At 39.4% G+C, this 24,003-nt stretch overlaps 1 protein-coding gene across 2 annotated transcripts in view; it reads left to right on the forward strand.

The window, feature by feature from the left end:
• Window positions 1-24,003, forward strand: part of Hook3 (hook microtubule-tethering protein 3) — a 94,768-nt gene that overhangs the window by 22,540 nt on the left and 48,225 nt on the right. For both annotated transcript variants that reach the window (XM_039094555.2, NM_001136098.1), the window contains exons 3-6: window positions 8,203-8,275; window positions 10,648-10,698; window positions 17,536-17,668; window positions 23,094-23,161. In XM_039094555.2, coding sequence (XP_038950483.1) covers window positions 8,203-8,275; window positions 10,648-10,698; window positions 17,536-17,668; window positions 23,094-23,161 — 325 coding nt within the window. The remainder of the gene's footprint in view (window positions 1-8,202; window positions 8,276-10,647; window positions 10,699-17,535; window positions 17,669-23,093; window positions 23,162-24,003) is intronic.

Here is a 24,003-nt window from a genome sequence, read left to right on the forward strand (position 1 = left end):
AAGGTTTAGCTCTCCCTCCCACGGGATTTGGGTGCAGAGAACTGTTTATCCGGTCTGTTTCCTTCAGGGTCCGGCGGTGTCTCAGGCACAGGGGTCCTGCCGCTCCTGGGCCCTCCCCCACGGGAGCCCAGAGGCCTTATACAGTTTCCTCTTGGGCCAGGGATGTGGGCAGGGGTGAGCAGTGTTGGTGGTCTCTTCCGCTCTGCAGCCTCAGGAGTGCCCACCTGACCAGGCGGTTGGGTCTCTCTCTCACCGGGTCTGGGAGCAGAGAGCTGCTGCGGGCCGGGATCCGCGGGTGTGGGACTTCCGGTAAACACAGAACGTGCCCGGTTCTAGAGAAATTCTGCTTCCGTGTGTCCCAAGCTCACCAGGCAGCTTTCTTGCAGCAGAAAATTTGGTCTTACCTGTGGTCCCGAGGCTCAAGTTCGCTCGTGGGGTGCTGCCCACAGGCTCTCTGCAGCGGCAGCAACCAGGAAGACCATGTTACAACTTTTATGTTATAGGTTTGTCATTGATTTAAGGTTCTCAGATTTACTTCTAAATGTCACCTAATTATGAAGTTGTGTCTCTTCTCCACCAAGAAGCTTCAGTGACACTTAATTTGGCATATAGTTTTCTAAACGAAATAATTTCTCATATTCATTGGAAATCTACAGTAATGTTGTTCCAAAAATTCTTTGAGTATAGGAATAACATCCAAAGGTATGTAAAAAGTTGGTACTTCAGCATATCAGAAGAAATCAGAACTGTTCTAAGCACACACAAAAAGTTTTTTTTACATTCTCCTATTTTCCCACAATTTGAAGCTTTTGTGGAGATTATTTGCCTGTTTAGTATTCTGATGGGGACAGAATCATCAACAGTAAGATTTCTTTTTTTTTTTATTTTATATTTTGGAAAATTTGACCCTTGTCTTTTTCCTCCTAAGTCCATGAGCTGTGAGTCTGCACTGTGGGTCTGAGGAAGCTGCTGCTCCATAGCTCAGAAGCAAGTTGAGCTCCTGCCTCTGCTGTGTTTCTTTATTCTCTGTGCCTTCCTGTTTTGAAAAGGACAAACCTTTTTTTTTTTTTCCGGAGCTGGGGACCGAACCCAGGGCCTTGCGCTTCCTAGGTAAGCGCTCTACCACTGAGCTAAATCCCCAGCCCCAGGACAAACCTTTTTAAAACAAGTTAGAAAGACTCCCGAGGAGGGAGGAGTTCCAAAAAGGGTACTTCCGGAGTTCTTTTGCTTTTCCACCATACAAAATTTCTTTCATGGAAACCAGATTTTTGGAAACTTCTGAGCCTTTTCTGTCTCGTGCCCCTCTCCCATGTCTTCTAAAACAGCATTGCTTTCCTCCATGTTCTCTGAGATTTGTTTCTTTTTCTTCACCGTGTTTGTTGTGACACATAGGAAGGCTACTGATTTTTGTGTGAATTTTATTGTCTGCCACTTCACTGATCAGTTCTCACCTAGAATCTTCAGTATATTTTATATAGAATCATATAATCTACAGATAAGAATACTTTACCCCCTTTTTGAATTTTACTTTGTTGAAAATGTTTTTGTATCTTTTGTGTGCAGTTCTCTCTTGTGCCCATGATTCATGAGTTGAGTATTTTTCACAGTCCTATAGATTATAAATGTCTTGTTTATGTTTCCTTATTAATATATCTTTGTCATTATCTCCATCTTTTGAATAGTACCTCTCTCTTGTCTTCAGATTCTGATTCTCTGTCCTTTCTTTTGCCCATTCTGTTGGTAGGGCTCTCCAAGAGCCTTTTCTTTAACTTGCTGAGTTTTCATCCAGTGTTCTGGATATGCGTGTGCATGGGTGTTGCAGTGTTTCTTTTGTTCAGATCCAGCATGGAAGGGAGAAATCTCACAGTGTCCAACCAATCCCTGGACAAAGAACTACAGCCAACTAAAGAATGCTGCAAGTGAGAGAAATAGTCTACCCAGGGACAAATCCCCTGATTGGTTATTTCTTGGTTATTTCATACCAAGTGGTCAGTCCTGAAATCATTCACATACAAGTAACATTAAATGGAGCATATGTTACATATAACATATGTGTAGCAATAACAATTAAAGAAAAAGAGGTCATGAATTCAAGATTGAGCAAAGGGAGATACATAGAAGGTATTGGAGGGAGGTGAAGAGGTGGAAGATAGAATTATATTTTAAAAAATAAAATGAGGGTTGGGGATTTAGCTCAGTGGTAGAGCGCTTGCCTAGCAAACGCAAGGCCCTGGGTTCAGTCCCCAGCTCCGAAAATAAATAAATAAATAAATAGATAAATAAATAAATAAATAAAATTAATAAAGGGACAATTATGTCATTTTGTTTCTATATACATACTTATAATCATACTTTTGAATGATTTTTCTGAACTTTCTTATATTGAACTATCATTTCTAATGTTAGTACAAGATTAATAAATTTCAAAGAAGTCATACTTTTCATTTTTAATTTTTCATGTTTTTGCTTTGTGATTTGCACATCCGAGATTAAGTTGTTTGGATACTTTTTTAATTACCCTCATTCTTACAGTACATATGTTTCCAGTGTTCAAGAGGGACTAAGCTGTAGCAAAATTTCGACATTCATTCCCTCTCCTAGAGTGTTGTTTAGGATACCATTCTGACTAGGGTGAGGGTAATTGCCAGAGTTTTAAATTTTTATTTCTGTTACCTAAGTGTGTGTGAAAGTTCTTAAAATATTTATTAGCTGTTTGTATTTCTTCCTTTGAAATGTGCCTTTTTTTAATTGATTAGATGGTTTATTATTTTGTTGTGTACGTTTGAGGGTTTTTTGGTTTTTTGGCTTATTTGTTTTGGTTTAGTTTAGTTTTTTGGTTCTTGTTTTGTTTGGTTTTTGTTTTTGTGTGCTTGTGAGCATGCCACTTTATATATGTGTAGGTCAGAGGACAACTTGGAGGATTTGAGTCTTTTCTTCTGCCACATGGAGTCCCTGGCTACATCTTATATGAAGGTTAAAGCAGAAGGAAGGCAACTCCCTTATCATGCCAGTTAGAATTAGAGATTGTCTTTCATTCTCATGAGTTCTTGGAAAATTTAATCGCTTACTTTGACTGATGTATGACTAGATTTTGGGTTGTTCTAGCTGACTAAGCTCAGTCCAGACCAGATCAGGCCTGTTTAAAAAAAATTATCTAGCACTGATGATTTTTTAAAAAACAAAAAGCAACAACAACAAAAAACTCTAAAAGTTTGCTGAAGAAAATGTCGTCTTACCCAGGCTAAGCAGAGGCAAGGGGTCTCTGGGATTTGGAGGTCAGCCAGGACTACATAGTGAGACCCTGTCTCAAAAAACATCTTTTTAAAGAAGAGAATCTAAATACATTCATGTCAGAGCTCATATTAATGAGTAAGTATTTGTAAAGAATGTTACATTACTTTAAAATTTGAGCAGTACAAATAAAATCTACTATTTTTGTTGTTATTGTTGAAAGCAGTTTACTATAAGAAAACAACTTAATTCTGGAATTATGTTAAGGATTAAAGCTAACGTGCTTTTCCTTTATCTGAGTCTTTACAAGTGTTAGTACAGATAAATAAATGTACTGCTGGTTAAGGAGCTGGATTTTAACAGGTGTTAGAGCATAGGTGAATGATTTGTTATTTGTGAAAATATTCCTAATAAGATTTAGTTGTTATTTACCTATCAATACAAAGCCATGATCTTTTAAAGAGTTATAAGGAAGTTGCCTTTATGCTGTTCGATTCTAGCCTAAGACCGTTAATTAGAAATATTTAGAAATTCTCTGGAATTACAAACACATAAACAGCTGGAGACATACATATAGAGTCAAGGTTTATTGCTAGGACAAACTGAATTGGGGAAAAAACAGTAGGAAAGAAAGTTGCAGATGAATATTCTGTTTTGAGACAGGATCAGATTTACCTGAAATTTACTATGTAACCTAGACTGGCCCCAAACTCACTTTCCTTTTACCCCAGCCTCTATCTCCTAAATGGTCCGATTAAAGCTTTGTGCCGCTGTGCCTGATGGTCAGACTATTGTTGGTACGGTCTGCTGAAGTGGTAGATGAGAACCTTACTAAATGCTTGCTGACCACTTTGCATAGATGTATTGGGAAACTCCTGTGGCAGACTTGAGGTACCAGGCGGTATGGCAGTGAATACCGAGTGCCAAGGTCTAACTAACTAGAGGGTACCACGGATGATGTTTTCTTTTTTCCACTTGCACTAGTTTACTGAGATGATTAACCTGAATCTTAGTGTTGTTTGCTAGAATCATATGTTGAGTTCTGCTTATTTGTTTTTAAATAAAGCTTGTTTTCTCAACTCTGCTACTTAACTGTGATTGAACTTGGGGAAACTGCTTCATTTCTAAGTCTGATAGTTCTTACCTCTAACAAGTCTTAAATTTTTAAAGATAACTTTCTATTGGTCATCTGGCTGTGACAGGTACCTGAGAGAAGCTATTTTAAAGAAGGAGAGGCTGAGAGAGAATACAGCTTAGTGGTAAAGTACTTGCCAGGCATGCACATGGTCTTGGGTTTAACCCCAGCTGGTGGTGGGGTGGGGTATTTAATCCCAGAACAACTGCAGTATTTAGGATGCAGAAACAGGAGCATCAGAAGTTCAAAGTCAGCCTCAAGCTTCAAAATAGCAAATTTAAGGCCTTCCTGGGCTACATGAGACCCTGTCTTAAAAAGGAAAACCTGAATCAATAAATGCACAAATAAGTAAAATAAAAGGGGAAGAACTTAGTTGGGCTTGCGTTTTCAGAGGTTTGGGTTCATGGTCTATTGCTCTTGCTATGAACCTGTGGTGAGGAAAGGTATTGCGGCTGCGGGAGGATGTGGGTGATCAAGGTTGCTGATGTCAGAGCAAGCATGTCAGGAAACAGAAAGACAGAGCAGCTCAGACATAAAGTACGCCATTCAAAGACTTGCGTCAAGAAGTCTTGCAGGAAGAAAGCAAGTTAGTCTCATTCTCCAATCAGCCTTCCTAATACCTCATAATTCATGATGAACTCAGCACCCTGATCATGTAGTTACCTATTTATAGTACCTCAGCCTCTGGGCCAAGCCTTCACACAAACCTTTTTGGAAACTACTTAATGTCTAAACCATACAGTGTCTTTAAAAGTCTTATTGGTTCAGTGCCTATGCCTTTGAGCAATCGGCTACATAGCAGCAAAGTCACGGTCCTTCATTATTGGAATGATTGATATTTTACTGCCAGCAATTGTGCCTTTCAGGTGACTTAACTTTCAAAAATAAAATTTAATATTTTTAATATCTGAATTGATCTTTATAATAATTTTTTGCCATTATAGTAAAATCACCTTTGTTTTCTTTGCATTGTCTGTTTTCTAAGAGATTTGAGGCAAAAAGAGTGCTTGCAGGAGGGACATGTCTGCCCAGTTCTTGGAAGTCCACTTCTCTGAGAGCTTACCTCTCTCTGACAGGCTCAGTGCTCCCCCCGTCCCCAATGATGGATGTGTCCTACTTGCAACCATCCCTCCTTTAACCACATGTAATAGGATCAAGGATGAAAATAGACTTTGGCTAGACCGTTTGAACTTGCTGGGGATTATGACAAGGCTATAACAACCAGTCTTAATTAGAATTGTAAGGACTTAAAACATCGATAGCCATTTTTACCTTTGTATTGGGAGAAACAGTAAGAGGTTGGTCCACAAAGGGAAAATGATATAGATGGGGGAAAAATGTAGAAGAAAGCAGTCAAGAAGAAAGCAATATCTGCGAGGCCCAGCCCTCTCTTTAGTACAAGTACACGCTGCTTCTTTTGGTGTCAGATTACCTATATTGGTTTCTCTTGGTACAGAGAACCTTGCCTAGAAACACTAAATTAAGCTTAAAACAAAATTGATGAGTATGAATATCCACATGCAAATTAATGAAGTTAGCTCTTCTACTACATAGAAATGAAGCAGAGACCTAAGTCTAAGATCTAAAACTACAAAAAGGAAAAAGAAAAGAGAAAGCAATGAGTCTTTGTGATGTTGGCAGAGGTCTTAGATTAATAAGTACAAGACAGATAAATTAGACTTCATTCAACTTAAACACCTTTGCCTGTACAATATGCCATTAAGAGAGTGAAAAGAAAGGGCTGGGGAGATGGCTTAGGGGTTAGGGGTATCTGTTGCTCTTACAGAGGTCCCTGGAAGCTCAGTTCCAAATCCTACATCATGGCTCAAAACCATCTGTAATTCCAGTTCCAGTGGATTTAATACTTTCCTCTGTCCTCTCCAGGCACCAGGTATCCATCCACATGGTGTACTTGCATACATTGAAGCAAATATTTATCACATAAAATAAAATTAAGAGAAATTAAGGAGAAAGAGGGGCTATCAGGATGGCTCATTAGTAAACCAGTGCTTGTTGTTCTTGTGGGGAACCAGGCTTTGGTTTCTAAAACCCAAGTCTGGCTGTGTAAACTATGTGTATCCAGCTCTTAAGGATCCAATTCCCTCTTCTGGCTTCCATGGGCATCTGCACATATACATGTGCACACACATACATACATACACACAAGTAAAGTTTTTAAAGTAGAAAGAAGACTAAGATTACAGGAGTGAACACCACAGGCAAGCTTATGTTCAGCAGAATCACATGACCCAGCAATCTTACCCCAAATGAACATGTCCAGTCAGAAACTGATAAATGACTATTATAATAGCTCAAAAGTAAGAACAATCCAAATTGTTCATCAGCTGATGAATTTATAAATATAATGTGGTCAGTTATGAGATAGTTTGGGAGAAATGCATCTGTGCAAACACAAAGTAGGCTATACAGTATTGTGCATTCACTGGGCTGGAATGTTATGTGGTGCTTGGCTGTATATCAATAAAGAAGGCAAGCCCCAGTACATGCTGCATTATAGAAAGACCTTAAAAATCATACTGAGAGAGAAGTCAGATGTAAATGGCCATATATAGTTTATTATTTTGTTCACATATGGTTTACTAAAATGTTCAGGGCAAAAAACAAAGAAAGAAGTTAGATTATCAGTTTCCAGGGGAGAGAAAATAAAGACATGAGAAAGATGGCTAATAAATACATGGCTTATTATCTTATTTTTTCTTTGTCTTGTATATGTGAGTGCTCTTGCCTATGTATAAATATGTGGATGCCAAAGGCTGACATTGGGTGTCTGACCTCAGTAGCTTTCATGCCTTGATGTTTGAGACGGGAACTCACACTTTGGAGTGCAGTTTCTATCAAGGGACCCACCTGTCTCCACCATTCCCAACCCCTTGCCCTGTGCACTCTGCTCCCTCAGTGCTTGGGTTAGATACACGCCTCTGCTCCTGGCTTTTAGTTGGATGCTGGGGATCTAAACTCGGGCCATTATTGCTGTACAACAGACGCCTTTCTCCACCGAGCCATCTTCATCACCTAAGGCTCCTTTTCTATGAAGATGCAGACAACAAAATGATGCCAATGCTTGTGCAGCTCTGTCAATGTTGTGTCCTAAATTAGTTGTAGATTCTAGGTGAATTAATAAGTATATGGACTTACTTAAGTAAAACTTAGAGTGAAACTCATGCAGAGTTTGGGAGTAGGCTTGTTTGTGTGTGTGTGTGTGTGTGTGTGTGTGTGTGTGTGTGTGTGTGTGTGTGTTTGTTTATCTGTTTGTGTGTTTGTGGGATTGGTTGTTTGTGTGGTTGGTTGGTTGGTTGGTTGGTTGGTTGGTTGGTTGGTTGGTTGGTTGGTTGGCTGGAGAATTTCCTAGGAAAACCGAGGATGTGTATATTTAGGGCCTTACCCTTGTTTGACTGTGTTTGTCTAGATAAACTCATTCTGACTTTCATGACAGTGTTTCTTTCTAAAAAGTGTATCATTGGTTTTGACTAGTTTGGGATAGTTTTATTCCATCAACAATTCTAGTATATTCAATTATAACTCACTTTTAGAATATATTAACTATATATTGCCATTATTGCTTTTTAGTTCTTTTAAAATAATATACCTGTTTTGTCTTATACCTTATTCTACATGCACTACAAATAAACTGTTGTTTATTACCAGAACTAATCAAACTAATTTTAGAAAATGTACTGTTACACCTGGTCTCGTGAGTTATTTAATGGCTGGTATGTGGTATACCCATGTTTTTATGACTCACTTAAATGATGGCATGGGTGTTTTTGTAAGCGTGAGAGCTACATGATCTGAATCCAGCTTTTCTTTACTTACAGAGATCCTGCATATTTCGATGATAATTGGCTGAACAGAATCAAGACTGAAGTAGGAGACAACTGGAGGTTAAAGGTATTTCTTTTTGTTTTTACACCCATTAAATCTTCAAATATTTGTGCTGTATAAAATACTTTTTAAAAATCTAATATTTCTAGTGAGATTAGAAGCTTATTTAGGTATCCTCTAGTAAAATAATCTGGAATTGAAGATTAGTAATAATTTGACACTACCTGCCAGAATAGACCATACTGTTGAGTCAGTAAAGCCCAACAAGGGGCTGACTGTTGGAATCAGGGAGCCTGTGTCCACACTGGAGCTCTAGAATTTACTTTCTTTGTTTTTTGGGGTTTTTTTTATTTATTCATTTATTATATATGAGTACACTGTAGCTGTCTTCAGACACACCAGAAGAGGGCATCGGATCTCTTTACAGATGGTTGTGAGCCACCATGTGGTTGCTGGGAATTGAACTCAGGACCTCTGTAAGAGTAATCGGGTGCTCTTAACTGCTGAGCCATCTCTCCAGCCCTACAATTTGCTTTCTATAGGCAAGAACTATAAGCTTCTATGGATTGCTTCTCCAATTTTGTGGTGCCGTTGATCAAAGTAAGATAATATAGAATTTTGCAATGGGGGGAAACCACTATTTTACATGAACATAGCAGTTTGAAGGTGGTCCACTTTCAGATGTTAGAAGTATGAAAAATAAACAGCTTACAAGATCAACAACGGAAATAAATGATGAATTTTTCAAATCAAAAATTTTCTTGAAATACACATTTTAATTTGTTAATTTCATTTGTGATATTGGTTCTTTTTTTCTGTATAGCCTAGACCTGCCTTGAATTCACAGTTTTCTGCCATCTTTTCTTAGTACTTGGAGAACAGACATAAGCAAGCACACCAAGCTTGTTTTGTTGTTTTTACTAAATAAACAACTTTTGCTTTATTTTTCTCTTAAAAATAAATGTTTCAGGGTCTGGAAAGATTGCTCAGCAGTTAGAACACTTGTTGCTCTTGCAAGGACCTGGTCAGCAATCCATGTGGTGGCTCAAAAACCACCTGTAACTCCACTTCCGACAATATGATATCTTCTGACTTTGGAGAACACCAACACACACATAGGTCACATACGTACATGAAGGCAAAACACTCATACACAGAAAATAAAATAATCCTTAAAAATGTTTTAAACAAAAGGTTCTAACTAAATATTTGAGCTCCTTTCATTTGACAACCTCGGGCTGCATTGTCTGTTGTTCTCGGGTGTATCCAGCTACAAGTTGAGCATCATCGATCCTAAAACACATCCGAGCCCAAGTATTTCATAAATAAGGCAGAGGTGGTCTGTACTGACATTGAACAGCTTCAGCCAGATTGAAAGAATGATCAGCAGAATATGGCTCATGTACTCCAATGAAAATCTGGCCAAAAGCAGAAGAGAAACTAAAGAGCTTTTTATTAAATAATGCAGTGAATCTATCTGTCGTTTCACCTAGACACAGTGGCCAGTGAACTTAAGAGTGTGAGTCTGCCCTCACTCACTGTGGATTGCTTCCTCCTCTTCTCATCTGTGGTTCTCCTTAAAGTACTAGCGTTTCTGCAGTGCTTGGTATTAGTCTGTTTTAGTATTTCAGTATACAATAGTAATATGTTTTTTAACCTATGGTCATAATTATTTACTTAGTTTGATATTCAGCTAAACAACAGCCTTTTCTTGACAGTGGAGGAATTTGGAGATGTGTTTCCTGGAATAAGACAACAAGGACCTGGAGAATTGGCTCAGCAGTTAAGAGCACTGGCTGCTCTTCCATAAGACCTAGGTTTAAGATTGCTAAGAGTATTTTGGCAATAGTTTTGTTTAATACTCTTAAATTAGAGAAAAGAGCACAGATTTAAGTCTTTAAAAATAATATATTTTATTTCCTTTACTTATCAAAAGTCTGACTAATCTGTTATATGATGTTCATTTTCCCATGGTGTTGTTGCTAAGCAACAGTCTTTTTCTGATGTTGTTACTTTAAATTTCAACTATCCTACTAAGTTTTATTTTTTATACAGTTTAAATATTCATTATGTGAATTTGGCCAGAAGTGTTTCAAATTTTAGAAGAGGTTTTTGGGGCAATTTAGGGTGGGTTTGTTGGTTGGTCGGTCGGTCGGTCGGTTGGCTGGTTTGTTGGTTGGCTGGTTTAGAAGAGTTGCGTAAACGTGACCGACCAGTTGAATATCCATACTCTCAGATCTTAGATCCGAGAGCCTCCCAAGTGCACACGTTTTAAAGTGCCAGCCACTGTTCAGAAGGCTTTGGAGTCAGCCCACTTGAGACTTCAGAGAGGTCGGGATGCCAGCTTGTACTTACTCTAAGATTCACCTGAGTTTTAGTGTTAATCAGTACTGAGATCTGTGCATGCCTTTTACCCACTTTTTTCTCTCTCTAAACAGATTAGCAACTTAAAGAAAATTTTAAAAGGCATCTTGGATTATAATCATGAGGTAAGATTTTTTTTCTCCTTCTATTTGGAAATATTATAGAACAGTTTCAATTTATAGTTTCAAGTTTAAGAAAAAACATTTCAAAATTAATAACTTATCTTCCCTTGTGTTGCTTTGTGGATATGGATTCAGATAACAAGTCATTTCTTAGATGTTGAACAGATCGGGAACTTTCCTTTGATACGAGTAATTTGTGAATAATTATTAAAATGTGTTGAATTCCATCCTGTACTTGAAAAGGTGGGTTAGTGATTGACTATTGCGATTGGCCTTACTGCTTGTGCTTTATTCATTGGCAAGCTCTGGGCCCCAGTGAACTCACCTCCTCCGCTGAGTCCATGTGAGAACACAGGCATTGTGAGGACACAACTCACACCAGAGCTATTGGTCTCATGACCACAGATGCCCCAAGGACAGAGTACTGCCTAGAAACATGCGCTACTTTCTTTGCATTTTTCCCTGCAAGCTTGCTTACATTTAAACCCACATTTATATCTGTAGCATCTATCATGTCCATTTAGTAAGTGACGCTGTCACAGTGGTTCTCAGCCTGTGGGTCACGACCCCTTTAGGGGTCGCATATCAGACATCCTGGCTATCAGGTGTTTACATTATGATTCATAATAGTAGCAAAGTTACAGTAGCAAACAAAATAATTTTATGGTTGAGGGGTACCACAACATATGAATTAAATGATTAAATGGGTTACAACATTAGGAAGGTTGAGAACTATTGTTCTGTCACATCCAACCTAGAATCCAAGTTTCAAACCTTGGTATCACGCTATACTCCTTTCTTTGGTTTTTTGTACAGGGGCTTGCTCTGTAGTACAGGCTGGCCAGAAACTCATTTTGTAGTACAATGTTACTAAAAATCTTTCCAGGGAAAGATATAAGCAACATCTACCCTTTCTATTAAAGTCTCAGTGACAGACAGAGGCATAATTCTACCAAAGTTCATTCTTCAGGAACCAATGAGTTTATTGGGCTTCCTTACAGAGCATAGATAGGGGATTACTAAAGGGATGTGTGTGGTTCTCTCCCCACTGCTAAAAACAAGGCCACACCTGAAAAACCTTTACCCAGCACAGATGAGGGCTTCCCGTAGCCACATAGATAGATCTAGTCTTCCCTGGCCTGTATATATTACCCTACCCCCACCCCCAGGTCATGTGCAGTTAAGGCAGAGCTGCATACAATAGGTGGTAGGGAGCACCTGGGCACTCAGGTGAGACTCTGGTGCTCTCTTACCCCTCTGTGGGGGTATAAATCATCAACAGTTCACCTGGATGGTCTTTGTGAGGGAGTCTAGCCAAATGCTCCAAGATGGCTGTTTTTGGCTCAGAGGGCAATCACTCAGTACACTCAAAGACAGTCCTCCTGCCTCCACTTCTCATACCAGTTTCCTAGGCATTGGCTACCATGTCCTGTCCAATGGTGTTTTTGTGGGGTTTTTGTTTTGTTTTGTTTTGTTTTGTTTTTTGGTTTGGTTTGGTTTTCCTATTTATATATTTTTGAGAGAGTTTTATGTAGAAGAGGCTGGCCTCAAACTGAGGGTGACCTTGAACTTCTGATCTTCCTGCTTCCACCTCCTGAGTGCTGGATGTCTTTTAATATCATCAACAAAATCTGCTAGACCTTCCAAAAAGAGCTTTCTCCAGTTCTGCTGCTACCGCCCATTACCAGTTGCTAACTGCTAACATAGTAACTGGTGAAGAATTTTACTTTCACTGTTCTGTACTTCTGTCAAGCCAAGGTGATTATAAGAAAGAAAGCAGATTGCACTGATTTCCTTCTTAGCTCTTCCTTGTTTCTTTGGGTTATTTGTGCAGTCTGTTAGGTAAATGTTCTCACGTTGAGCTAGGCCCCTAACCATCAGTTTTTTCTTCGATGAGAAGGGCTTCATTAATTTGCCTTAAAATTTAGCCCAGGCAGGCTTTGAACTTGGTACGCTTGTGCATCAGTCTCTCAAGTAGCTGGGATTATAGGCCTAGACTTCCAGCCCCAGCTTGCATGATTTATGCTTACATTAAGGAGCAGTCTGCATTCTTGTTTATATATATTTATTTGGTTGTCTCAGTCCTATTATTAGTCATCAAATGAGGTTGGGACCAAACCTGACATACTCGTTATTCAATCCCACTTAATTTTGTAATTATCTCACATAACTTAAAAATCAGTACTAATTTTCAAGATTACTTAAAATATGTAAAAGAATACTTGGGGTAAGTATTAAACATCTTGAGCAAACGTGCAAAAGACTGTAACTGCTGAGTGGCTTTCTTTTGTTTGTTGTTCAGTCAGAAGGTATTTATAAGGTACCAAGAAGCAGGATTTACTAGATCTTCTAGAATTACCAGAAGTAGTCAATTTGTCCTGAGCATCGTATTCACTTATTTTGTAAATTAAAAATTATGTTTCTTCAGTAAAGTATCACTCAAATTGTTTAGTTGAGGCTCATTTTCAAATTCAGTGTTTTTCAAGCTCTAGAAAAGTAACATAACCATATCCTGTATTTTTAAGTATTTCCAAAGGGTTCTCCGTTAGCACCTGTTGTACTGAGTCCTACAGCAAAGCTTAAGGCTTCTCAGTCTGAAGTAGAGTCAATGGGAATGGTGAAGGAGCTGTGTTCTGTCGTCACCCTTCACGCTCCTCTGAGACGCCCTCCATCTCTGTCCATCACACTCTCTCTACTTAGCCTTATATACTCGAGTTTCTCTCTTCTGTTTACTTTTTTGTATTTAAAATAAGATCTCATACACTGTATAGACCAGGCTGGCCTCAAACTCACAGAGATCCACCTGTGTCTGCCTCCTGAGTGCCGCTCACCATGTCCAGCTTCTCATTTACTTCTCTACTGGTGAGCACATTCTAATAACACCATCTTCAGCCATCTTCAGAAAAGGACATGCAAAGTTTAGGCCTTGACGTTTCTTTGTTGCTTGAGTCAGGTTGGCTGAAGCCAGTGTCCGGAGGCCATTGCAGCAGCGCTCACCAGCTTCCTCTGCGTTTGCTGTTGAGGCTTCTCTTGTGGATTGTGGTTCCATCCGCAGTTTCTTTATTGAGGATTTATTTATCTCTAAAGGGTCATGATAATGTGCTCTGATGCAAGATGCATTTTGATCTTGGATTTTGTTTTATTATGTTTGGTACTTAGCAAATTCTTTTTTTTTTTTTTTTTTTTCGGAGCTGGGGACCGAACCCAGGGCCTTGGCACTTGCTAGGCAAGCGCTCTACCACTGAGCTAAATCCCCAACCCCCAGCAAATTCTTAAAAACTGAATACCTACTAGTTTTATTTTTAGGAAAAATTTTTTCTACCTAATTTTTTCTGTTTGTTCTGTAGACCTTCCACTGAACCTTTAAGCCTCCTGGATTGGTCCTTTAATTACCCAATTTTTCTTTTTACTGCTTGTTTTTGCTCTACTCCTCGAGATAACTGCATACCTTTCATGTGTGTCCACTGAAGCTTTCAGTCCTATTATATTTCTTATTTCTAGGAGCTCATCTTTATTTTATTCATTTTCTACCCCCTCTGTTCAGTTTTTTTTCCAGTAGACATCTCTATTGCAATTTTTAAGAATATAATTTTAAGTATATATTTAATATTAATTAAATATTTACTGGTTGATTTAAATATTTAATAATTAATTTAAAATCTGTGTTTGATAATTTGATTAAATATTAATTTAATTAATTTAATTTAAGAGAAGGTCTTTAAATATGACAGTCCTTTTTGACTCATTCGACATTACTAGGGGTTTCTGGCCACCAAAGCTACTGCAGGTTAGTGACTTCTGTGTCTTTTGTGTTGTAAGCTCAAAGATGAATTTCACAAACAACAGAAGGGTAAAATTTTGATAGGAGCTTATTATAGAAAGTAGCTTAAAAGAAAAGAAGCAAGAAAGGGTTGCCACTGACGTCCTCGTTTAGGGGTTAATAAAGCTTTACTGGGTTGAAACATGGGAGGTGAGCTTGTTGGTTCAGTTGTCCCACCCACAGGTATTCATTTCAGATCACACATAGTTTCCAGGCAGCTGTGCTCATTACGTTTAGTGTTTCTGGCCTCTGGTCAGGACAGAACCAAGTACATACTTGACTGAAGGACAAAAAGTACAATTTTTGAGGTCTCTATCATGAACTGTGTAATGGTTTCTTTTTTCCTGATTTAATTACTTCTGGAGATTGATTTACCTATACAAAGAAGGAATTAGATGTACTGTGGGTTGATGGTGTATGTCTGTTTATCCAAGAGTAACCTTGAACTTGTGGTTGTCTGGAATTATAGCATATGCTGCCGTGCGTGGTTTGATAGAGTGCTGAGGAAAGGATGGAAGGTGTCCTACCCGCTGCTCTACATCCCCAGCCCTCCCCAACTCTCACCGGCAGGCTATCCAACAGAGCTTTGCACTGTTTACATGTGACTTCATTTGGACCCACAATCTGCATTAAACCATTCTCTTTCCTGCTAAGAGTATCTATCTTACTAACAACATCTCCATTAAAGGGCATGCCATTCTCTTTCCTATTAAGAGTATCTTACTGGGGTTGGGGATTTAGCTCAGTGGTAGAGCGCTTGCCTAGGAAGCGCAAGGCCCTGGGTTCGGTCCCCAGCTCCGAAAAAAAGAACCAAAAAAAAAAAAAAAAAAAAAAAAGAGTATCTTACTAACAACGTCTCCATTAAAAAATATTCCATTCTTTTCCCTGTTAAGAGTATTTTACTAACATCTTTTTTTTTTTTTAACACTCCAGACTTTATCCCCTTCTCAGTCCACACCTCCACCCCAGCAGGGTTCTACATCCAAAACCTCCTCCCCACCAGACCTCCCTGGGGCCTCCAGTCTCTTGAGGGTCAGGTGTATCTTCTCTGACTAAAACCAGACCCAGGAGTCCTCGGCTGTATATATGTTGGAGGTCTCATCTGGTGTATGCTGCCTGGTTGGTGATCCAGGGGTCCAGGTTAATTGAGACTGCTGGTCCTCCTTCAGGGTCACCCTCCTCCTTAGCTTCCTCCAGCTTTTCCCTAATTCAACCAGCAGGGTCAGCAGCTTCTGTTCGTTGGTTGGGTGCACATATCTGCCTCTGCCTCTGACTCTTTCAGCTGCTTTTTGGGTCTTTTGGAGAGCAGTCATGGTAGGTCCCTTTTTGTGAATGCCCCATAGCTTCAGTAATGGTGTCAGGTCTTAGGGCCTCCCCTTGAGCTGGAACCCACTTTGGGCCTGTAGCTGGACCTTCTTTTCCTCAGGCTCTTCTCCATTTCCATCCCTGCATTTCTTTCAGACAGATCATAGCTTTGGCTGTGGGATACCAATCCCATCCCTCACTTGATGCCCTGTCTTTCTGCTGGAGGTGGGCTCTACAAGTTCTCTCTCCCCACTGTAGGGCATTTCATCTAGGGTCTTCTCCTTTGAGTCCTGAGAGTCTCTCACTTCCCAGTTCTCTGGTACATTCTAGAGGGTCCTCCCAACCTCCTGAGGTCCTCCTGTTTCCATTCTTTCTGCTGGCTCTCCGGGCCTTAGTCCTTTTCCCCCACCCAATACCAGATCATGTTCCCTTCTCCACCCATCCCCATCCTGTTTCCCTCCCCTGTCCCTTGCTCCCTCCCCGCTTGTGGTTGGTTTCTTCTCCCTCCCAGTTGGAACCGAGGCATCTTCACTTGGGCCCTTCAGCTTGTTGACCTTTTTGAGTTCTGGGGACTGTATCTTGGCTATTCTGTCCTTTTTTTGGGGGGGGGGGCTAATATCCACTTATTAGTGAGAACATACCATGCATGTCCTTTTGGGTCTGAGTTACCTCACTCAGGATGACATTTTCTAGTTCCATCCATTTGCCTGCAAAACTCAGAATGTCCTCGTTTTTAATAGCTGAGTAGTATTTCTCTTATCCATTCTGTCATGGGACATCTGGGTTGTTTCCAGCTTCTGGCTATCACAAATAAGGCCGCTATGAACATAGAAGAACACATGCTTCTGTGGCATGGTGGGGCATCTTTTGGGTATATTCCCAAGAGTGGTATTTCTGATTTCCAAAGTGGTTGTACCAGTTTGCAATCCTACCAGCAGTGGAGGAGTGTTGCTCTTTCTCCACATCCATGTCTTGTCATCCGAGGTTTTGATCTTAGCCATTCTGACTGGTATAAGGGAATCTCAAGGTCGTTTTGATTTGCATTTCTCTGATCACTAAGGACTTTGAACATTTCTTTAGGTGCTTCTCAGCCATTTGAGATTCCTCTATTGTGAACTCTCGGTGTAGTTCTATACCCCATTTTTTGATTGGGTTGTTTGTTTGTTTTTTTTTTTGTTTTTTTTTGTTTTTTGGTGGTAAGCTTCTTGAGTTCTTTATGTATTTTGGATATTAGCCCTCTATCAGATGTGGGGTTAGTGAAGATTTTTTTCCCCATCTGTAGAATGTCGAATTGTCTTATTGATTATGTCCTTTGCCTTTAGAGACAAAGTGAAGGTAGCAAGGGAGAAGATTATGTTGCTAGTGTGAATTCCTCTTTGATCCCAGCTGTTTGGATGTCCTTTAGTTTAGACTGTTCTGGTTGTAATTCATCAGAGACCAAGCATCCAAGCTTTCTTAGAACAGCAAGCAGAAGGATCGATAGTACACGGATTTTTGTTCAGTGTATATATCACATACCAGATTAGGGACTAAGTGGCCGTGATATGTGATAGTTGTAACTTAGATGTGTGAGAGATTAGAAATTGGGAGTGAGGTTGATAGAACATCTCTGGCCTTGATACTGAGTTCTTGGTGATAGCTAATTGATCTCTATTAAATATTTTATTTAGCTCTATAAACATGACTGTGATTATAATCTGCTTGTCTCCATTCAGATTTTAGGGCAGCAGATTAATGATTTTACCCTTCCTGATGTGAACCTTATTGGGGAGCATTCGGATGCAGCAGAGCTCGGGAGGATGCTCCAGCTCATTCTAGGCTGTGCTGTGAACTGTGAACAGAAGCAAGGTAACTAATGACTGTGATATATGTTGTGTACTTCATACATAAAGCCCCAGGATAAATAGCATCTTTCCATGGCTACCCATCTTCCCCATCATCTATAGTTTTGCTGGTAATTTACCTTCAGATTTAAATGAGTTCTAAAAGGTAGTCTAATTTTGATTATGGTCAAATTCCTTCCCTTTCTGTAAGACTGTATAACTGAGCAGTTTTTATATTGTGTTATGTTCCTGTTTTACATGCTGTGGAACCTGGTGCCATGGTCATAGTAAGCATGCACTGTTCTATTGAATTGTGCTGTACCCCACCCTGAGGATACTCTTTCTAATGCATGTTAACTACCTTGGCTGTGCTGAACCTTATGGTTATTATTAAAATACTTATTAATGTAGTTTATACGATGATAGCTTAGAAAATATTTCTGTGCTTTAGAATAAGAGCACAGGCTGCAGTGCCCAGTCAGCCAATGTTCAGATCCAGTTGCACTCTTACAAACGATGAATAGTTGCTGGGTGAATCTTATCTTTGTAGTGCAGTTTCTCTGTAAATGTAGGTTTAGTAGACTTAGTACCTGCCTCACAAGATCATTAGGGATCTAAGTGATACAACAAGTAAGACAGCACATGATCTTACACAAAATAGTGTTTCCAACCATTTTAATTTCAAGAAAATGTGATTTTTATGTTTATTAGTGTTTTAAACAATAATTCTATTTCATTTATCTTTTGCATGTTCTTAGAGCCACAAATTGGTTTTTGGTTTTTTGATATTTGATTTTTTTTTTTTTTTAGGGCAGGGTCTCTCTATGAGCCCTGGCTGACTTGGAACTTGCTATGTAGGCCATGTTAGCCTGAAGCTCACAGAAATCTGCCTGCCTTTGCATCCTGAGTATTGGGATATAGGCATGTGCCATACTTACCATATCCACAATTTATTTTATCAAAAAATTTTTTCATATATTTTTGATCATGATTTCTTCTCTCCCAACTCCTCTCATCTCCTCATCTCTTCACCCAACTCCTCCTTTCTTTCTTTCCATAAAAGCAAAAAAAAAAAAAAAAGAATAAAAAAAATAAAAACAAGAAACACACAACTGAAATTCATAGATATAAGATGAACAGCCATAACATACAGGGAAAAAAACCAAGTAAGACGAAAAAATTTGTCCCAAAAAGCAATGAGGCAAGAGGTCTACACCAATATCATTGAGTTCATTTTATATTAGCTATCTAGTGTTGGGCATGGGGCCTGCCTTTTGGTATGCTTTAATATACCCAGTGAGACCATTGGAGAAAACGAATTTTTCCACTTTAAAATGTCACTTCTTAGGTGGCATTTATGGGGTGAGTCATACTTATTCTATCAACTATACTTATTCATATCAACTATAAATTGGTAAAACTTCTAATTAGACTTAGATAAATTAGTAAGTGTGCAGATATTAGAAAAAGTACAGTGTTTTTATGACTCCAAGGTCACATATTTGTGGCATTGTTGAAGTTACTTGAAGACCAGCTTTGATATGGAGGTAATATTTTTTTTTAATTTTTAGGTTTTTTTAAACTCTTTTGTAAAATATGACTTATTTATATGGGGATCACCCCTTCAAAATATATTCAGACTTACTGTACATAAAGTAGATAAATTATTTTTGCTTTGAGGGGGTGCTTCCATATATTTATGTGTGCACATGCACATGGGTGTGTGCCTCTCAGCATATGCACACAGAGCCAGAAAAGGACATTGGCTGTCATCCTCCCCATCCTCCACTTCATTCTTTGTGGCCTGTAAACTTGACTCCCTATCTGGGCTATGGGTGGCTAGTGAACTCCTGAAATCTGCTTGTCTTTGCCCCCAGTTCTGGGGTTACACGAGGTACAGCCATTCCCATCTGTCATTTGGGTGATAGATACTTATTAATCTGATACATTATGGATGAGAGCCACAGAACCAGACAAAACAGACACAAAGCTTGCTTTCATAGGACTTGAATGGAGGAGGAAAAGCAGCATTACCCCGTAGCACAAGTAATTACAGAGTTACGGTGAGTGCTCCAAAGGTGGGATGGAGTGGGAGAGTCTAGACGTGGTGTAGGGAAGTTATTCAAGTAAAGCTGGGAAGGACAGTGAGTTAAGACTTACTCAGAGTAAGAAAGACTCAAGTTATATCCCCTCAAAACTGTAGTTATAGTCTGGTAAAGAGAGAATTGAGAGAAGTATTGCAAGAGAATAGGAAATGAAAGACTATTCAAAATTATAAATAGTATTCTGCAATTATTTTAACTTGAAGTTCAGTTCTTATCTTTTATTTATTTATTTTTATTTTTTAGTTCAAAGGTCCCCAACCCCTATTCACACTATTTTCTTCCACATCTCGTAATGAAAAACAAGTTTACATTTATTTGGTTTTGTACTTTTTTCATATTCTAATACTGAATAAGTTTAGACTTTTGGGACTTTTCCCTCAGCTCACTAGCTGACTCCCACTCTTTAGATTGCTTTACTTTTCTTAAACTGTCTATATTTCTTTAAAAAAATTTTTTTTCTGATGATGGCACATCGATCACCCCAAAGCCATCATTGGTTCATGGTACGCTAGCTGTGCTGTGTCCAGAAAAGAGCACATCACAGCGCCCCTTCCCACCGTCTAGTGCTTACATTCTTTCTTGCCCCCTCTTCCACAGGGTTCCTGGAGCCTTGGAGGGGTCATGCCAGCCTCATTTTAGGACTGAGCACTCACTCATCAGTCACCAGTTATGAGTCTCTGTGTTAATCATTGCCCACTGAAAACAGAAACTGTTGTGACCAAGAATGAGAACAGCACTAATCTATATGTATAAGGATGAAGATTTAGAAGACTACATAACAAAACAACAGTAGTAAAGTCCCTCCATCCAAGGACTAGATGACCTCCCTTTTGACCAGATTTATAATACCAAGTATGATTTTTTCCTGTGGAGCAGGTCTAAAATCCAGGTAGAAAGTGATTGATTACTCCAGTAACACTCTGGCCACTACTGCACTGTGGTCACATCTTGTCTAGCAAGCTGATACTTTTAGCAGAGTTCACAGCTGGGTAAACAGTTGGTGACTAATATCCCATAGTGCACTGTACAGCACATTCCAGCATTATAAATGCTAGCTGGTAAAGAAGAAGGAAGCTTCCAGTTGAACAGGCTTTTTAATCTCTCATTTACCCACATTTGGGGTATCATCTGGTTTCAGGAATACAGTAGAGTTAAGAATCATGTAATCAAGTTTCTAAATTGTTAATCATTAACTGTCGCTGTGAATGTGCACTATGGGTCGATAGATTAGGAGGCTCTGAAGTGCTTCAGTGCTTCCTACCTACCTACCTGTGGATGAGGTATGCTCTGCCTTTGTCCTTATCCCCAAAGTGTCTTCACTGTAAAGACTAAGTGAAACTGTGTTTTACATTTGCTCTCTGTTCAGCCATTCTTCTAAGTTGGAAGAAGTTAAAAGCAATTGGTGAGAGCCTAATTGTGCATTCATTTGTCTTTGCTGACCTCTAATTGGGGCAAATAAAGTAGGGGTAAGATTTAAAAGGCAGAGATTAATAGTAGAAGGCACACTGACAATAACATTGCTAACCCTTGTGTTCTGGGTTTGCTAGCAGAAGTGAGGGAAGACTGTAGGGTTTTTGGCAGGGGCAGGGGGCGGGGGCCACAACACATGCTGCAAAGTGCATGTGGAGATCTCAGTGGACAACTCGGGAAGTCAGAGGATCCTGGGATCAAAATCCAGTCATCGGGCTTGTTGGAAAGCACCTTTACTCACTGGCCATCTCACCATCCTATCAGGCAACACCATGGTGTCTGCCTTCAGTCTACTATTCTATTAAGCAGTAACAGAACAAAAAATACCTGTTATAGATTAGAAGGCTGAGACTTATAGATAGTATGGGATTTACCTTCCTTGTGATGAATGGGCTAGATATAGAAAAAAAATTATTTCTTCACCCTTTAAGCTTTGTATTCTTCATATTAAACTATACTAAACATTTTGAACAGATAAAATTGAGGGCAAACTCCCTTAACGTAGTGTGGTTCATTCTCCAGCATTGCTTCATGGGTGTGTACCAAATAATCCCACATAATTGAATTTTTAACTTTACGGTTTGAAAGTAGTACACGTTAATTTAGCTGTCATCACCATTTTCTCCTTTAGTACTTTACGGTGTTCGCGGGGAAGGGCCTTGACGTGGCAACACCGCTTCTTAACTAACGCTTCCCCTCTCGTACCTACTAATGTCCTGACCTCTTTTGCTGTTACCTCCTTCATTTCTAGTAGTTGCCATAAGCCTCCCTCCCCATAGCAACGCCACTGCTTCTTCTCTTCCATGCTCATTCATACGCTTTAATTTTGAGGACTTGTCAATCATCCTAGATGTGCTGGCTCTTGTTTTTGATGTCATAATATCACAATGGTGGCGTTAAAATATTTAAAACAACACACACACACACACACCCATGTTATCTGCTGGGCAGAAGAATCCAGTAGATGAATCTAATGACAATGCATATACATTCATAAGTACAACACTACAGGTACCTGCCATTAAGTCACTTCTGTCATCAATTGTTGTGTTTGGAAAAGATGAAAACTATAGCAGGGCCTTGTCAGAGGAAACAGACACTGCTTCCAATCTGACTTTACTCTTGGCTGAGACCCTCCTAGCTTGGGAGTGGTGAGCATGAAGCTGGTGGGCTTTCTGCTTCCCATGTAGCGATGTAGGACAGTATTTTAAAGCCTGGAACTATATAGTTATTCGATTACAGGTTCAGTGTGTATCTTAAATTCATTTTAGTTATTTATGTTCTATATAGTAAACAAAATTAAGGTAAGAATTTATACAACTTAGTGCTTTGATCATGTAAGGATAAAACCAGAATATTTTTACCCTGTAACTAAGAAGCATCTAAAGGATAGCTTTAGAGTGCTGAAAAGTGATGAGGTTCTTTTTGCCGTTATTTTTGGGTCTCACTATTTCGCTGATTCAGTCTGGTATGTACGGGTGCTGAAGCTGTGTTCCCCGACCTTCACCTATACCTCAGCGTTAACAGCAGACAGTGAGCAGAGCCAAGTGTGGTAGTAACTCAGAGGACACCCTGAAGGGTTAAGACAGGAAGGTCACAAGTTCAAGGCTGATTTAGGATTCAAAGTGCATTGGGGGGAGCTAACAAGATCCAGATTCAAGCAAATGAATAAATGTCAGACAAGACTTTGGAACAAAGTTAAAATTTGGTTTTCAGTCTTTGCCTACCTATGGCACATATTTGGGGCAGAGAAGCCATGAGAAGGGGATTCTCAAAACGGAAAACTGATTGTGATAATTTATAAAGCACTAGCCTTCAGCTTCTTGGCAATCTGTTAACCTGGACAGTGACATCCCAGGTTATTCTTGTTTTCAGAGTACATTCAAGCCATTATGATGATGGAGGAGTCTGTTCAGCATGTCGTCATGACAGCCATCCAAGAGGTATGTTGATTGGAGCTTTGCACTTTATAGCTTGTAACTAATGGAGAAACTAGTTCACACAAGAGAACTAGCAACCTTAAAAATAATTTTATTTTTTTATTGTGTATACACTATATCCTAGTTAAGTTTTTAAGTTCATCGTGTCTGTTATGTGCATATTGATTTTATTTATTTAGCAAATTCTTAGTTCAAACCCAAAGTACAGCAGCAACTAGGGATACAGTTGTGAAAAGATGTTAGAGTTCTCGGATAAAATGTGTGTCTCCCTCTCAGAGTCTCAGAGAGGAAAGGATTAAACAAGAATTCACAGTTGTAAAACTCTCATCAAAGGGGAAATGCAGGACCATATGAAGTAACAGCGTTCCTGGAGACATTAAATAAGGCCACCTAGAAGACTGAGACGGAGGTGAGGAAAGGGAGATAGAGAGGTGTAAAAATGCTGTAAGAGACCAAGGGAGAAGGAACATAAGACCTGTTTGTCGGGGTGCTGCAGGTCTGTGATCACAGCACTCAGGAAGTAGAGATAAAAGGCTCAGGAGTTCAAGGCCAGCCTAAGTGAGACTGCAGAGAGATAAGGAAGTCTGGGGAAGGACACAGCCCTGCATGGCATTTTGTAGCAGCAGCAGTCTGCTGCAGTTTCCATCCAGCTACACCAGGGTGACCTGAACAGGTTCTCAACCTTCCTAATGTGCTAATCTGTGTGTTCAGTAGCTTAGGCATGTTCAGTGTGTTTTCGGCTTAATGAAACTGGGGGTTGGTTATATGACCCCACTGTAAGTCAAGAGAACATCAGGATCCCGAAATGGAATTCTGGAATTCCCTGGTAAATAAACGTAGTATCT

This window comes from Rattus norvegicus, chromosome 16 (genome assembly GCF_036323735.1).
Source record: "Rattus norvegicus strain BN/NHsdMcwi chromosome 16, GRCr8, whole genome shotgun sequence".
Lineage (NCBI taxonomy): Eukaryota > Metazoa > Chordata > Mammalia > Rodentia > Muridae > Rattus > Rattus norvegicus.